Genomic DNA, 16700 nt, shown 5'->3' on the forward strand with positions numbered 1-16700 from the left:
CCCTGAGAAGCCAGGGTGGGCCCCCCTTCCTCTTTTTCTTTCTTCCGTTTGGTGAAGAGCTCCTTCCTCAGGCAGGCTTTTTAGCAGTAAGTGCAAGTTTAGGGAATTTTATATTTATGAAATGTAGATATTTTTTAATGTTTAAAAATCTTGTTTTTAATTTTGATTACTCTTCAATTATGTTTTAAGACAGTTTTGTACAGTCATCTAACCTATTGTTATTTATTGTACAATTTTAATTGCTGTGAGCCGCTTTAGCTCCCCTATGGAAAGAATAGTGGCATATAAATAATGTAAATAAATAAATAAGTAAATAAATTCAATCTTGCAATTGTCTGGCTTTAACTATATTTTGTAAAGTAGTTAAAGTTTTATATGTGTATTCTGTATGCGGCTTGCCAGATCTGCAATCTATGTAATTTATTTTAGCATACACAATACCCCTCTCACATAGACTACTCAACGAACAAGAAAGTACAAACCTAGGGCCTTCCATGAACAACGGAACTTCCATTCTTTGGATGAGAACCTTTAGGTTTTGGAACTTTTTCTTAGACATCTACCAGAATGCATATTCAAATATGAAGTATCAGAAAAACATTTATTAATGCTAGCAGGGAAATCGATTGATGTACACTCTGAAGTGTCAGTATAGAAGTCCAAAATCCAGAATGCACAGAGTAGTTTTTATAATGTTACACAAAGCACCATAAATAAGTAATTAAATTGGTGTTACTTTCAAGTTCATTCTCACATAACTTTCTTCAACGTATCTTTTTCTTACAGGATGTTTCTAAAATGGTAAGCATTTCCTTCTGCATCTAGCCTGTACTTCTTTGCTTAGAGAACTGAATTGTTACATTCAATCCACAGCTGCTTCATGAAACAGTAGCCATATACTTCCTGGCTTACATCTAGGAGAGAAGTGCCTGGCGAATTCCATCTTGCCACAAAGATTTGGACTTTTCAGTTCTTAACACTGGTCCAAACCTGATGAGCTGTTTTTTAACTCCAAAAGCTTGTGTACTGCATGATAGGTTTTTTAGTGGTCTATAAAGGTACTGCCTATTGTTGCATTTGTATTCAAAATGATGGATAGAGTTGGTCTGTTTATCTGTGTCCTTCACCTGTTTACTTAATAGATAGGATGCCTTGTGTTAATTGTTTAACGAGACTTCTTTCCTACGTGTCTTCACACTTTGTAAGGAATGGCTTTTTCCCATAATACATTTAGGTACACATTTATACTATCGGTATAAGAAATCACATTATTTTAATATATTTATATAATTGCTAACTTCCTACATATATGGTTAAAATTTACAAAGGAAAAATCTCCTCCAGGTCCTGTAAAGCAGCAAAGTAGGGGAATAAGACAAAAGTTCCCCACTGCTTTCTTACTTGTTGCTTAGTCTTACCTGCTGCTGTTCTTTATCATCTGTCTTAATAGCGAGTATCAAACTCCGGGTGAAAGCTTGCAGTTCAAAATATTTCTGTTTTTGAAGTTCCAGCTCATTTTCAATGAACCTTACTTCCTCATTCTAAGAGAAAAGGGAAAACATGTGTAACTCAAAGGAACTATTTATCATTTGAGAACAATGAACCAATTGTTCCCTTAGCCATGTTTTCCCTTTAAACATTGTACGTGAAAATACATGATGAAAATTGGATGGAGTTTTATACATGGCGTATATAAAAGTAGTCTCAAACCAATATGAATAATGGGTAACATCCTAGGGGGAGGACTGTACAATCTCGTATTTCATTTACTTCATTACATGCAATGTTCTTGCAATACAAGGATATCTGCAGATGGGATCTGAAAGTCTTTGGAATGGACCTCGACAGATGGGAAACCTTGACAATCATCTGAGCATTCAGCCTGGAGGCAAGCGGTGCATCACGGCCTCTCCCAATTTGAAGAAACCCTTGTCCAGCAGGCCGAGGCAAGGAGGCAGTCCCGAAACCAGCAAAACTAGGGAGCTGGACAGGGGAGAGATTGTATTTGTTTTCAGTGTGGAAGGGATGGTCACTCTCGAATTGGCCTTCTCAGCCACACTAGGCAAGTGTTCCAAGACCTCTATTCAGAGCACGTTACCATAGTCTCTTGATACTGAAAGATGCCTACTAATGCACTGTTCTATAACAAAACAGTACTAGTGACAAACAGTACGTTAGGAAGTTAAATGTAAAAAAAAAAAAATGACCAAAGACCTTTTAGCCATTTGGAGCAGAGAGCAGGGTGCACAGCAGCTGCATGGAGAGTGGCAGGAACCATACCTTCCCAGATCTGCTGACGGGCTTCTTCCCAATGCTACACAAAACTGAGTAGCAAGAAAGTGCCTCAATGGAAAACCATGCTCATTTCTATCTGAGATGCTTGCACTTTTCACTCCAGCTGTTTTTTAACCCTCCAAAATGAACACTGTAAAAAGCTTTTGCCATCTCAGCATAAATAAGAAAAAATTTCTGCATTCTGATGAAGGAGGAAGTGGCAAGGCACGGCAAAGCACTGGAATACTGTCACCACCTCTTGCCCACTATGTGCCATACAGGGTGCCTCTCAGGAAACCACAACTCTCGTAATGCTTTGCAATGCCACAGAGCTTAGCCTTGCCCTGCCCAGCCAGTTCATCCTTCATCACACTGTTTCAGAACTCGGAAATGGAATGATTTCCCCTCTCATTTATGCTGCACTTGTAACTTCTATCAAACATCTGAGAGGGCTTTTTGGGTGGGGGGCAGGCTAGTTAAAGCTCCCAGAGTTCTGGCTGAGGCAATTCCAACAGCCTTCTGGGTGCTGTAGTTAAAAAAAAATTGAAAATCCCACTCTTAGCACTCAGATACATTGCAACAGAAGATATCTTTCTTAGTAAAAGCATATCTAAAATCTGCTATTTGTATAATTACATGTATTTCCCTAAAAGAAAGTATTCTCCCCTATTATACAAAACAAGCGTAATTTTAGAAATCCTTGTTCATCAATTTCTTACCTTGGATTTCAAACCAAAGTGAATTTGCATATTTAAGCAAAAGCAATACAGCTCAGAAGCCTAACAGTCTGTTTCAAAATGTGATTAAAAAACCAACAAATTGGGCCCATGTCAGACATATTGTCACAACAAGCCATTCAGACTGGTGACAAGAGACATCAAGAAAAGGTCACTTCTCCTCCCCTCCCTTCTCCACATCTGTATTCATTCAGCACTGCCCCTATTGTGAAAAAAAAAAAAAACTAAGGAAAATGTGTGGACCTCAATTACACATGCCTTGTGGGTTTTTAAAGACACTCTGTTAATACTAAAGAGGGAAAGGCTTAGAACAAAAACATGTTCTTCTTCCTAACAACTGAAATTCATTTGAGGGCATGCAAGTCGAGAGTGAACCACCCCCAGTTCTTATGTACACACGTAATATAACCTTTGCAATTTTGGCAAAATGCAACAATTGCCACAGCTTCTGACGGCTTTCGCTTACACTGCATAAAAGCGAATGATAGGCTGTTAATTCGCAAGCTGCTGAAACTGCACAGTCCATCTGTCTTCAAAGAAATCAGCACCCCGCTCCTAAACATTTGTTCCAGCACCATCTGCTGCCTATCCTGGAACAATAGCTTCAGAAACTTCAATGCATGATCCTGACACTGCATGGTTACGACTGGCCACATGCTCTCCCTCCGCAGACCCAAGAGCGCAGAGAGATCCCTGTGCAGCAGCCAAAGTATTTTAAGTTGAGAACTTCACAAGTTCGACAGGTGAGGGTAATAAGAAGGAAGCAAAAATTTCACTGCCACCACCCACCATTAAAAAACCCAGGAAGTCTTTTGCCTGGAACTGTAGCTTTTGGTGGCTTGGCCCTACCTTACCAGGTCACCAAAATGCTGCCCATCTTCTACTTCCAATGTGAATCTATGAAGAAAGTCTGTCTATGGGGTTTTGGAATTGCTCCACCGTTTTTCTACTTAAGTAGAAATGTAAATTACTTACTTTATAGTCCAGAAGAGAACTCATTTGATCCACTTCAGAATTACTTATCATATCACTTTCTTCATCATCTATGATTTCTATTTTCTAGGGGGGGGAAGGAAATATTAAACAATGCAATTAATTTTGGGGGGGGAGGAGGGGGGATTTCCAAAACTGAACCAAAATACAAGATGCTGCTCCATAAAGACAATTATAATAGCTACTCAGAGATTTCTATAATATGTAATTCCATACACAATGCCCCTTCTGCATTTCCATGATAGACGTCTGTGTATACCTGCATTACTAGGTATTGCACTGGTATTGCAATTCTTCACCCACATATACCATTCCACCCTCATAAATGGATTGATGCAAGCTGCTTATGTTTAAGGAAGCATATTTACCACATTATCAGTTGATACAGTAGTCCGGTCCCCCTCTTTGAGACCAAGGTCTTCACTCTGAAGAACTTCACTGTGCTCTTCTACAAAAATAAAAATAATATATGGTTGTAAGTCAGTTGATATGACTCAAGATACTTCAGTGAGTTAATTAGGAGAACCAAGCTGCAAAGTGAGTATCTCTATGTTCAAAAAAACCCTTGTGCTTCCCAGGAAAGGGGCCAGCCAAGATCACACCCAGATCGTGTGGGGCTGATGGGGTTACGGGCTCTGCTTCAGGTGTGGCCTTAGGCCAGCTGCATAGTCCCAGAGAATGACCAGAAGGAGCAACTGCTGAACCACTTTTAGAAGAATCGTCTTGAGAGCACCTAAGCACATGTTAAGCAAGCTACCAAACGACAGAGCTTTACTACATACTCTGCATCTTAAAAGCAGAGGTGGGGAACATCTGGCATGCAAATCACGTACTGCCCACCGCAGGAGCCAAAGTGCAGTCCTCCAGCACCCCTAATTTTTTTTAAAGCTGGCTTTGAAAGTCCCCTTGCTCCCTCTAGGAACTGAAATTCTGCCATGTTTTGATCCCCTGACCCCACCAAGTATCCTTGGCCAAGGAATGTGTTATGGAACAATTAGTTCTGCACATGATCCTCTCTGGACACTGCTTGAATAAGTGGGGATCTAGCAATCCTTTGATCTGGATTGGGACTTTACTGGAAGCAAATCTTTCTTGCTCCAGTCACTGCCTGCCTTGTATGTGTCTGATGATGTTTGTTTATGCTGCTGCTGATGTTTCTTTATGCCTTGGATTCCTTGACCACATTTCTTGGATTCACCCTGTTTATTCTGTGATGGGACTGGCATGACTTTCGGACTGCTGACCAACTTTGGCTCCTTGACTTACCTGCCTAGCTGGTAGGACTTGTTTGTTAGATCTCTGTCTGTTGCTACTATGTCCTGGGGCAAGCCTGTCTGGGTGCAAGACACCCAATCAGCTCTTTTTCATAACTGTGACTAAAAGGCTAATTCCAATTCTCCAGTAGTTCCCCCCTCCCAACATGATATAATGTTGCAAATTTTTGGATGCTGCATTAAAATCTCTAAAACCGGCTTCAGTTATTTCCCCTGAGTGATGCTGATATTTATAGTGAAAAATAAACTTTGCTTTAAAACATCTGGGCCAGGAGGAGAGTTAATGTTTAACTACAGTTTTTTTAAAAGAATTTAAAAGCCCCACATACTATGCAAGTTAAATAAAATAATATCAGTGTCTCTGTGGAAATGTTCGTTGTCCTAATAAAGTAAGAAAATCCTCTAAATATTCATGATTAATCAGTTGAACTGGATATTGTTTGCCTTCCACTGCCTTCACAAATGTCCACTTCAGTGAGCTCTAGTAATTAAAATAGCCATTCACTGTCTAATATCACTGCAAAACAAATGTTTTTAAAGTACATTGTTCTAAAACAATATGCATATTCTAAAACAATATGCATTAAGACTATAGCAAGCAAATGTTTTAAGTTAAAATAGGTTTTAATATTTACTTGCTTTTAATTATTCAATTGTATTATAATTAGCATATAGTTTATTTATTTTTTAATGTTTAACTTGTTATGTTTTTAATTCTGTTCTTTTTAATATTGTGAGCCACCCTGAATCCCCTGATCAGGAGAAAGGCGGCCTATAAATAAAACAAGCAAACAAACGAAAAAATAAATAAAAGTGTATGTATGGAGGGAGGGGGAATCACATGATTGAAATTAATTCTTTTTGGATAGAAATTTAAGTCATGATTTTAAGGAAATCTACCCTAATGATCTGCAACAGAACTACTATAAGTTAACCCTCAGAACAAAGAAGGGAAGCATTGTTACTATGATCTGGTTGCTGACAGTCACTCTGCATCACCTACTAGACTTCCTGGCCAGTAGGACCTTCAGTGTGCAGAGAAATGGATGTGAGACATGGCAACTCTATAAACATGCACTGGATTATTTCTGTTCTTGGTGGTGCCCGCTGTGATCAATCCAGAGCTGGAGGCTCCAAATGGCCAGGGACACATCTTCGTGATACGCCTTTGTCCCAGCAACCTCAAGCTTAAAACTAGCAGTGCTAGGACGAATGGAGAGTCATAATTTTCTAGGCAAACCATTGCTATCAGACAGAGACATTTCAAGTAATCCATGTAGTGGCATAAGCACCAGTTGTAGCTGAAGTTCAGAAACCACCATCTTTGTTCATTTGGTCCAGTAAAAACTAACAGGAACAAATAGTTATCTTTATGAAGGCAGTGAAATGTGAGACTTTAATCGTAACAGTTGTTGTTTCCTTCATGTTATGAAACATTGCTCCGACATCACCTGTTGTGCACATATGACTGGCTTTCAACAACTGCCTTCTCTCTCTACTGCAAGGGGACTATTGTTTCATTGTCCTGGACAAAACTTTACTGTCAGAGTCCCTTAACCTCTGATGGTTTCATGCTCTTCCCCTTCGGAAAAACCAACTGTCTTCTCTGGGAAATAGAATCTAACAATCCGTCTAAATGGGTTTGCCTCACTCTGCCTGTTTATCAACTGAGTAGCAGAAGAAGGAAACACATGATGTTGGTCATACAATCTGACTCAAGAGTCACTCCCCAGGTGGGAACAAGGCTCCCAGGGACATATAGCTATCTAGTTCCTAAACATGGGGGAGGCAGCAGATCAGGTGATGCTCAATGTATTTATCTTTAAGAAACAGTTAAAGACATGGATGTTTCGGCATGCCTTTCCATCACATACCTCCTGATCCCCTCTTTCCTCTTCTTCTGTTTTTGTTTTGTTTCTTGTGTAATGTAATGTAGTGCTTTTATCATTTAGAATCGTTTATTTGTATTTTTATTGTATTGTTTTTGTTGTTAGCCGCCTAGAGTGGTCCTCACCGACCAGATAGGCGGGGTATAAATCAAATAAATAAATAAATAAATAAATAAATAAATAAATAAATAAAGAAATAAAGAAAGAAAGAAAGAAAGAAAGAAAGAAAGAAAGAAAGAAAGAAAGAAAGAAAGAAAGAAAGAAAGAAAGAAAGAAATAGTATTGACACCTCTTCCCTTCCCTGAGTTCATACTGATATTTTCTAGGATGAAGAAGGCCATTTACACAACCACAATTGACCTTTCATCATACCCTCACTAATGTGGACGAAGCGAAGTAGACTAGCACAAGAAGTCCCCATGCAGATATCTGTACTCTGAGAGCAAAGCCTTCAATCCAGCAATCCTCACTGACTGGTAGAAGAAAAATGCACATGCTACATTGTGAAGATTATCTAATCTGGGATTTTACTGTGAATATACACCATGGGCTCCTCCCTGCCCTCCTACTTCTGCCATATGACAGGTACGCTTCATTTTTAGTGTGCACGTATTTATTTCTGGAAAAGTTTGCTTTCCCAAATCCTGATTTTCAGTTGCTTTTTCATTTGATAAAGGGGCATAGTTAACAGGTGCCCAGCATGACACCAAAAAGACTTGGATGAGGCAAGGATCTGACCTTTCTTGTGTTCTCACCTTTTGAAGATTTCACTCAGAGGGCTAAATCTTATCAAACTTTGACTCTGATTATACACATACTCGCTCAGATTCAGGATATAAATGCTATTTAGAGTATAAATGCTAGTTATGTCTTCAAAGTTGCTTTGGGATATAGAGCCTGCTGAAATAGTGTGCAAGGCTAATACGTGATAATAGCAGGCTCAATTATCTAAGTGTCATCCCCTCAAAGACTCATAACAGTGATTTCCCTGAACGAAATATAAGAAGGTGGATCTACAATTATGGGGAACGAGGAGGAGGCATGACAAAGATGTGGAGAAAATAAAGAATTGGACACAAATATTAGTCTCCAAGTGCTGATACTTGTGTAGTCAAAATGTTACTGTGTGCGCAGCAGGAACATAAAAGTTTGAGGCAAAAATGCAATATAGAATACTGTTTGCTGTGAGGAGGGAAAAACAGATGATGAATCTGAAAGACTTATTGCCTGGAATAAAGCACAGAGCACTGAACCTACTACAAATATATTACAGGTCCTATTTAACCAATATATTGCTGGCAATGGTACCTTGAGAACTTCCTTCTGATAAGCATATTGATACGTCATCATTTCTGTCATTATCATCTCCCACGTCAGTTGAAGCATCGTCTCCTGGAATGGGTATTGATCTACTGCTGGAATCAGACTGATTGGAAAAATCAGCAGGGCCACCTCGAGGAGGAGGGACTTGAATTCCCATCAGGCGATATTTTCGTCTGCGATTCCCAATCCAAGTCTTGTAATGAGAAACAGACACAGAAAACGTCAGACGTTGCCACTTCACCCAAAGACGGGAAAATTAAGGGGAAAAGTTTCAAAGATTTCTATACGGAAGAGATTGCAATCTGTTCTGTTCTTTGTCACAAAATGAAATGAAAAAGCAATATATAAGAATTTGAGTAAATAAATATAAATGGCTATGATCTCAGATAAATATAAATGGCTATGATCTCAGTGACTTGCTTAAAAATTAAATGCTCACTCTCTCACACACTGCTAAATGCAGATGGTACAGACAGAGCTCCTTGAAATGGGATCATCAACCCTGCAAGCAGGGCCTACGTGTTCTTTATGTCACAGTCTCCTTGTTCTTTTTGTCCATGAATGGAATGCCATTAATAAAACACCATACAACTGGGTCCTCTTAAAATGTTGCCTCTCAGAGGATCAATTCTTCCAGTTTCAGAAAACAATTAATTGCAGCTATGTACTGCAAATAATGGATATTTAAGTCAAAATCATAAGTGCTCATAAACTGCTACTTCAGCTGAAAAGTCAACTAGTTCATCAAATCAAGTATTTTTAAACTGTGTGCTTTATTGAATTAGGCTATGTGTGCCAGAGACTTACTTAGTACTTTTGTAAAGATAATACTTCAATTATAGCAGTATTTAATTAAGCTTCTGAAGACAGAAAACAAGATGTGTGGGGATGGGTGCTCCATTTTACCACAAGTAAAACATTACTGGTGGCGCTGCGGGCTAAACCGCAGAAGCCTGTGCTGCAGGGTCAGAAGACCAAGCAGTCGTAAGATCGAATCCACACGACGGAGTGAGCGCCCGTCGCTTGTCCCAGCTACCGCCAACCTAGCGATTCGAAAGCATGCAAATGCAAGTAGATAAATAGGGACCACCTCGGTGGGAAGGTAACAGCGTTTCGTGTCTAAGTTGCACGGGCCATGTAACCACGGAAGATTGTCTTCGGACAAAAACGCTGGCTCTATGGCTTGGAAACGGGGATGAGCACCGCCCCCTAGAGTCGAACACGACTGGACAAAAATTGTCAAGGGGAACCTTTACCTTTACCTTTTAAAACATTACTATATAATCACTGTAGATTTCTGGGTCGTGGGGGGGAATCTAAGTAGAGTGCAGTTATCAGGAAGCAGCAGCAACAGCAACAACAATAATAAAAAGCAGTGTTACCCTTGACTAAGTCCAAAAATAAAGTAATACTTTTACTGGACCACCAAAATACTGAAGCTTCAAGAGAGAATGGCGTAACATGGTATCTGACCATGACTGGGCAGATATGGGTTGAAATTCATTCACCCATGAAATTCACCATTGGGGGAACTCATCTCCTCTCAGCTTAACCTAACTCACAGGTTTGTCATAGGTTGGTGGCAAAGAACCACACACCGTATTTTTCCATGTATAAGACTATACTTTTGTCTAAAACCTTTCAGACTAAAAATTGAGGGTCGTCTTATACATGGAAGTAAGCTGAGGAGAGAAAAAACAAGTGGAGGGGAAAGCAGATCAAAGTGATCCTGCAGGGCTTTGATCCCTGCTTTCCCCTCCACTTGCTAAGCCTTAGCAAAAGGAAAGCAGGGATCACAGTGCTGCAAGATGGCTTTGATCCTTGCTTTCCCCTCTGCTTACTTACACTGGAGCTTAGCAAGTGTAGGGGGAAAGCATCAAAGCAATCCCATGGCTGTATAAGGGGGAAAGGGATCGAAATGATCATGCAGTCACAGGATTGCTTTGATCCCTTTCCCCCTCCTTTTGCTAAGCCCCACGGGGCTTAGCATGAAGGGAGAAAGCAGGCATCAAAGTGATCCTGCAGTGCTTTGATCCCTTTTCCCCTACACTTGCTAAGCCCCACTTAATATTTCTTAATTTGGGGTTAGAAAAGTGGGGGAGCATCTTATACATGGGGGTGTCTTATACACGGAAAAATACGCTACATGCCTTGTAACCATTTCAAAAGATGGGTGGGAAGAAATGTCATCTATAAAAACATCTGGGATTAATATGTATTTATGACAGTTTTATTGGCCCTTCTTCTGAAAACTTCAGAGCACCCCATATTACAGACAAGGGCTGTGTGTGAGAGAGAATAGTGGTTTGCCTGATGAGTTAAGATTTGAACTGGGGACCTGCCATCTCACAGCTCACACTCTTTGTAACTGTACCATACCAGCCTTTTCTATTCTTTTGCTGAACTCCTCAATCTGCAGAAAGCTATACAAGCCTTTTCTTTCACAGTGACGTGACCAGCCTGACATTGTCTCCAGGACTCATCAAGATCTACAAGTCAAAGTCTTCCACAGCCTGCTTTCTATGGAGTCTTAGCTCAAGATGCCAAGAATTGCCCCACCCTCTGAACTATGACTCTCAAGGTTGGGAGTGGTTAGAAAATGTGACTTCCTTCTGCTCCAAGGAAGCTTTACCTTTGCCCAACAGCAAGCTGTTCCCCCTTCTGCCCTCGAGAAGGTCCTTGCTTGTTAAAAAAAAGTATATAAAAATTCCAGCCCAACTGGAGTGTCAAACATCTAGACCATACCGTCAATCCATAAATCTCTTACCTGAGGGGTTTCAACTATAAATAGGCAGGAAACAGAACAAGGGAGCACTTCCTGACGTGGCCATTCATTATGTAACACGTGCAAGCTATTTCAGTCTACCTCATGCAATTTTTAAAAAGGCTTTCATCTAGGCTATTTTTGCTTCTGCAACCAGAAATGGGAGGGCTAGAGGTTTCTTACCCGCACTATTTCACAGTCAACGTTTAACTCCGCAGCAACTGCTTCAATTTTCTCTCTGCAAACAGAGCCAAGGCTGGTCATGCCCTTGTCCCAGTATTTCTTCAACGTAGCTAAATCCCGGTCACTGAATTGTGTACGATCTTGTAGCTACAAAAAAAAAAAAAAGTTTGGATTCTTACTAACTACACCAAAACCAGCAGGTAGGGCAGAAACTAAAAAATGATGTTGGTTCATGCAGAGTTGCAACATGAAACAAAATAACCAACAAAAAATTGTTCATGACTATTCAACCCAACAAAGCTTATGCTTGGCTTCGTCTAAAGTTTTATTAACAGAAATTACTCCAGACCGATGTGATAAGAAGCACAGTGTAGATTATGAATGTCAGCACGTACACGCTTGATCACTTGTGTGGAATAAAAATGGATGCATTTAGCTGGAACAGCAAAGCAGCATTTGAAACAGTGGCTGGAGCCTTAACTGCCCCATGTATTATTGGCTACAAGGCCAGTGTACATGTATTCCTAAATGAATGGTATTGTAATTCTTATTTCCTTTGAAAAATTACTTTGTTTGCCGAACACTGGCCCCAAATAAGAATGTTGCATCACTCACAGAACCGGTTCAGAGTTTTGGAAAAGAAGAAATAGGGCCAAGAACCGTGGAGCAGCCAACAAAGCAGTTTGCTATATATAAAGATGTATGTGACGTGACGTTATGTATTCCATTTTAAGCTTCTTGGCTCTATCTCTTTGGTAGAAAACCTCTCAAGTAACAGTACATTAGAAAGAGGACTTCTCAAGAACATATTTTTTAAAAAAAACCTCAATGATTAAGGCAGCCAGGATATATTTAGATTAAAATACAAAATGATACAAAATATAAAATAAGCCCCTAAATAGCATGAGTGAATAAAACACATACTGTATTTAATTGACACCAAAAAGACATCAGACTTGGCACCAGACAAGGGAAAGGTGGAATATGACAACTGGCAATGCTCTGCTGTAAGTCACAACCTCCTTCAGGGAACTAAAGAGGTTCATGTGGAAGATGGGACACCCTGGTTCCAAGCCTTTTAAGGCTTTCAAAGATGAAAAACAGCACAACCGAGAGCCAGTGCATGTGACAAAGCAATGCATTCTCCTTGACCTTTTAGCTATCTAGCTGTTGTGCTTTGCCTCAATGGAAGTTTCCAGTCAGTCTTCAAAAGCAGCATGCTGCCTGCACATCATGAAAGTGTAAATAACAGTGGCCATCCCCCACTCTCTACACTTCAGGGAGCCATAGCTTAGGGAAGATATTTTGTGTGATGACGTCAGCTGGGGCCTCAAAAGGCAAGGTCAAACCCAAGACTAGATCCTAAGGCTGTCCTTTACTGCAAACCTGTCTAGAACACATACAACAGATGAACCATCCCCACCAGCAGGAACTCCATTTGCCTAAACTGAGTTTTGTATCAGGCGACTGGTCCAAAACAGTATCTTGGCCCACGGTGTCAAATGACGCTAGGAAGCCAAAGAGTAAAATTTGACTCCCCCTGTTTCCTCCCTAGTGCCAGGGTTCTAGTTTCTAGCTCAGAAGAGGAGAAGGAGCTGGAGAGCAGGATCAGACACTAATGCTAAGCCAAAGCCCACACCAACACAAGGACTTGACCAACCCCCAAAGAATCAAGTGACGTCTATACCAACAGACCTGCCTCAGGGCAGAGGAAGCACATGGACGCATTTCTGGACTGCAACTAATTTCTCACTATTTCACTGGATGCTTTGGCAGAATGACTGCATTTTCCAGTCCCATCTGTTAAAACAGCATTTTTTTTCCCACCACACTATCTTAAATGGATGAAGGAAAAATGGTAATTGCCCTCATATTTTATTTATACTTGTCAGCTGAAAGACTTAATGCATTTTAAGGCTGTCCACTTTAACTGCGCATAAATTAATCAAAGGTTATCAGATGGTCACTGGGGCTGACGGAGGATGCAGTTCAACAGTGGTTGCTGAGTTGCACATTACCCACCCGCAGAACACAGCTTTTCTGTGCCATTTATTGTCATTTCCAGTGAGCCTTGAATACTAATAGCAAGTCCAAAGTACAAAAGCCTTTGTTTTGCTATTTTAAGTATACTGTGTTTAACCTATCGAAATTCTCTGAAATTCCACTGAAGAAAGCAGACCAGGATTTCATTCAGAGACAAACCCAGAAGCTCTGTATCCCGCCGAGTATGAGAAAGTTAAAGGAAATTATTTATGTAAACAGCTTGTTGACTGAATATTTCACTTTGCCCTTTGAAGCACCACTGTTCTCCAAATCACTCACATCCCGCCTGGTGTTAAATTCATCAGTCATGTTACACACATTCTGAAGGACAAGTTGTTAGACATTTTCTGGCAAAGAGCAGCAATTAATTCACTATAAAAAGCAGCCCTTGTGGCTAAGCAGCAACTAGCTCTCTGTCGTGCTCAAGATTACACATGGCTTCTCATGTGTGAAGGTCAACTTTTGTTTCTTTCCAGCACTGGGCAAGAGCCTCCAGCAAAGAGCACCAGCTGTTTCGGACAGCTTATGAGGGCCAGTATTTTCTGTCATCATACCCTCTGAGCATACTGCAGAAGTATTCCCCAGATATGTAGCTTGTCAAAAGCCCTTAATAGTTAAGGAACTGGGGTTTTCTAGGTATATAACACTCAAAAAGTGGTTGACCATTTCCTTCTTTTGGGGCTGCCCTGGGACCATCATACAACTTGCCCAAGGCCACACAGGTTGGCTCTCCTAGAAATGCATGGCGGGGAATCAAACTCGCAACCTCTGGCTTTGCTACCAGATACATGCCTCACTGAGATACATATCCAGCCAGCTACACATTTGAGAAAGACATCCGATATTATTCTTGATCACAAAAATGACAGATATTTTGTTTCCCTGGCATAATTGAATAAACTTACAAGCCACTTTTTCATGAATCTCTTTGGAATACAAACTCTCTATACAAATGGAGAAACCCTAAACCCTATTTGTTAAACCATGGTGTCTGTAAACAGGTTTAAAAAATGATTGAAAAGCATCTTCAATTGCAAGGATTCAGGTAATTTAATTCCACCTTAAATCAATAATTAAAAAAAAAATAGCAACAACTCTAAAACAAGAATCTGTGCACAGCTCCCCCCCCCCCCCCATGATTTAGAGTTACTGCAGAACTAAAAGATTTACGGCTCTCTGTCATTACATTTTCATTTTACTATGTATCAGGCAATCTGAAATTCATTCTCACTAAATTAACAGAGACAAAAAAATAGAAGGCAAAACTACTTAGAAGCATTCAGAGAGCAAAAGAAGAATTTTCAAGAAATGAAATCAACTACTGTATAAATTCTAAAAATTAATATTTTATTCTGAGAGCCAACAATTAGAGCTACCTGTGTTACCCTTACCATTAGCAATGCTGGTCTTTCTTAAAGCCTATACCACATTTCCAAACATTTATGCTATTTTTTTTTCTTTTTTACTTCAATGGCTTTTCCTCATCGCTTTTAGTGACACCAATCCTTCATCAAAATTATTTGGCAACAGAAATATTTGCATGGATTTTTAAGAGCAATTTTGAATTTCTGTTGCTGTTATAACATTATTTAAACCAAACAATGAAAACGGTGGAATGACAGTTGCATTAAACATTACAGTCAGCTGGCAGAATTTCAGGATACTTGCTACACAGTGAGGACCATCTTCATCTAATCCATTACTACCACCACAGACAGAGGTACTCTGAGGAATAACAGAATGCTAGCAAATTCTTAATGATGTTTAAGAAGTACTACTGATGTTAATGGTAAAACAATATTCAAAGTTGTTTGGAAATCCAGCCAGTAAATGCTTCTCTCTGTGAGTAAACATATCCAACAGTGTTTTCTGAACTGCGAGGAATGTTCCAAAGAACGGTGGGGGGAGAAATAATTTCCTTTCAAACCAAAACAATATATAACTTCCTAATCATGATCATTAATAATACAGAAACCTCAAAATGACTAGGTCTGCACGTGATCCACTTCTTTTCACCATGAAAAGTACTTACTGCTCTTTTTCGGGAACAACCCGTAATCCAAGGCACAGTAAGGTTTCCTGAAATCTGTAGAAAGAAAAGGAGTATTACCAAGAAGGTGCATCTGTGTCTACAGATGGCACAGAGCCTGCGAAATAGAGAATCATCTGAGGAACATGATCAAAAACAGAAAATTGTCTATAAACCACCTACCTTTGAGAAAGTGACCATAAATTCTTCTTCTCTTGAAATGGCTTAGTCCAGGCATAGGGCATAATCCTAGCCCAATAAATGACGGTTCATAGGACCTGGAAACAAATGTTTCTCCATGTAGTCCTTTGCCCTTCTATGAATATGTCTGGTTTCATTAAAGTCTTCTTGGTTTCTTTTGTTTCTGATCATGACTTATTCACAAAGAAGGACTGATGCAATCCTCAAAGGGTAATGGGGTTGAAAAAACCCTGCCCATTCTCCAGCACAACCATAATTTGCCCACCACTGGCTTAGGAAACGGCCCTCTTCCAAGTTCAGATGTCACGGAAATGTGGTTTCAAAAATCAAGAATGTGTAAAAACACCTGTGCACCACAAATCTGCCAGATCTGTTGCATGCATAGATGGCCAGTGGAGGAAACATACAGCCTCTTTATGCAGCAGAAAATGGCCTGCATATGCACATCCAAATTCAGTACCATTGATTATTCTATGAAAGAAATGTGCCAAATCAGCTTATTCCAACTGATTACAATTAAGATGAAGCACAGTTTGTCTGGGTTCAGCTGTCATAAGCTTTAATTACCCTAAAATTGAGGCAGAAACACTGCTGCACTGGGGGAGGGACAACCACATAAGTCCAAGGCCTGTTGCAAACCACTAAACTGTAGTGTTATCAATTTAGATGAGGATCAAGTGCTATCTTCTGTACAGCCTGCAAGTTAACAATCATTATTAACCTGAGGAGTTCAGTATCCCCATAGAGATATGACAGGGGTCACAAGGAGGGCATAATAGCTACATGGGGCCACCATGCCCTATGCCAGTACTGGAGGCCAGAGGCAAACTAGGGAGGGTTTAATGCTTTGCTAGTTTGCACTCCACTAGATAAATAAGGACTTGTTTGTTTATCTAGCAAGGTATGTACAGCCTCCAAAGAAATTACTTGCCCAAAGAAAGTAATAATTCCTTTTTGAGAAGCTGGTCTCACATTCTTCTAAGGACACCC

General features: G+C 40.0%; 1 protein-coding gene and 1 long non-coding RNA gene across 12 annotated transcripts in view; one reads left to right on the plus strand and one right to left on the minus strand.

Annotated features, from left to right (window-relative positions):
- HDX (highly divergent homeobox) overlaps positions 1–16700 on the minus strand; it is a 45655-nt gene that overhangs the window by 13973 nt on the left and 14982 nt on the right. For 10 of the 11 annotated variants that reach the window (XR_013538789.1, XR_002302057.3, XR_013538788.1 and 7 more), the window contains 6 exons: positions 15513–15566; positions 11438–11584; positions 8476–8683; positions 4373–4452; positions 3987–4070; positions 1419–1541 (listed from right to left, as the gene is read on the minus strand). Coding sequence is in view for 8 of the 11 variants with exons in the window: in XM_020810398.3 (XP_020666057.1) it covers positions 1419–1541; positions 3987–4070; positions 4373–4452; positions 8476–8683; positions 11438–11584; positions 15513–15566 (696 nt within the window). In the remaining 3 variants the exon portion in view is untranslated. The remainder of the gene's footprint in view (positions 1–1418; positions 1542–3986; positions 4071–4372; positions 4453–8475; positions 8684–11437; positions 11585–15512; positions 15567–16700) is intronic. The other variant, XM_078380759.1, reaches the window with a different exon arrangement.
- LOC144584501 (uncharacterized) lies at positions 4448–8746 on the plus strand. The gene is made up of 2 exons (XR_013538790.1): positions 4448–7752; positions 8441–8746. It is a non-coding gene; the product is annotated as an uncharacterized LOC144584501 (long non-coding RNA).

This window comes from Pogona vitticeps, chromosome 11, assembly GCF_051106095.1.
Source record: "Pogona vitticeps strain Pit_001003342236 chromosome 11, PviZW2.1, whole genome shotgun sequence".
In the NCBI taxonomy this organism is placed as follows: domain Eukaryota; kingdom Metazoa; phylum Chordata; class Lepidosauria; order Squamata; family Agamidae; genus Pogona; species Pogona vitticeps.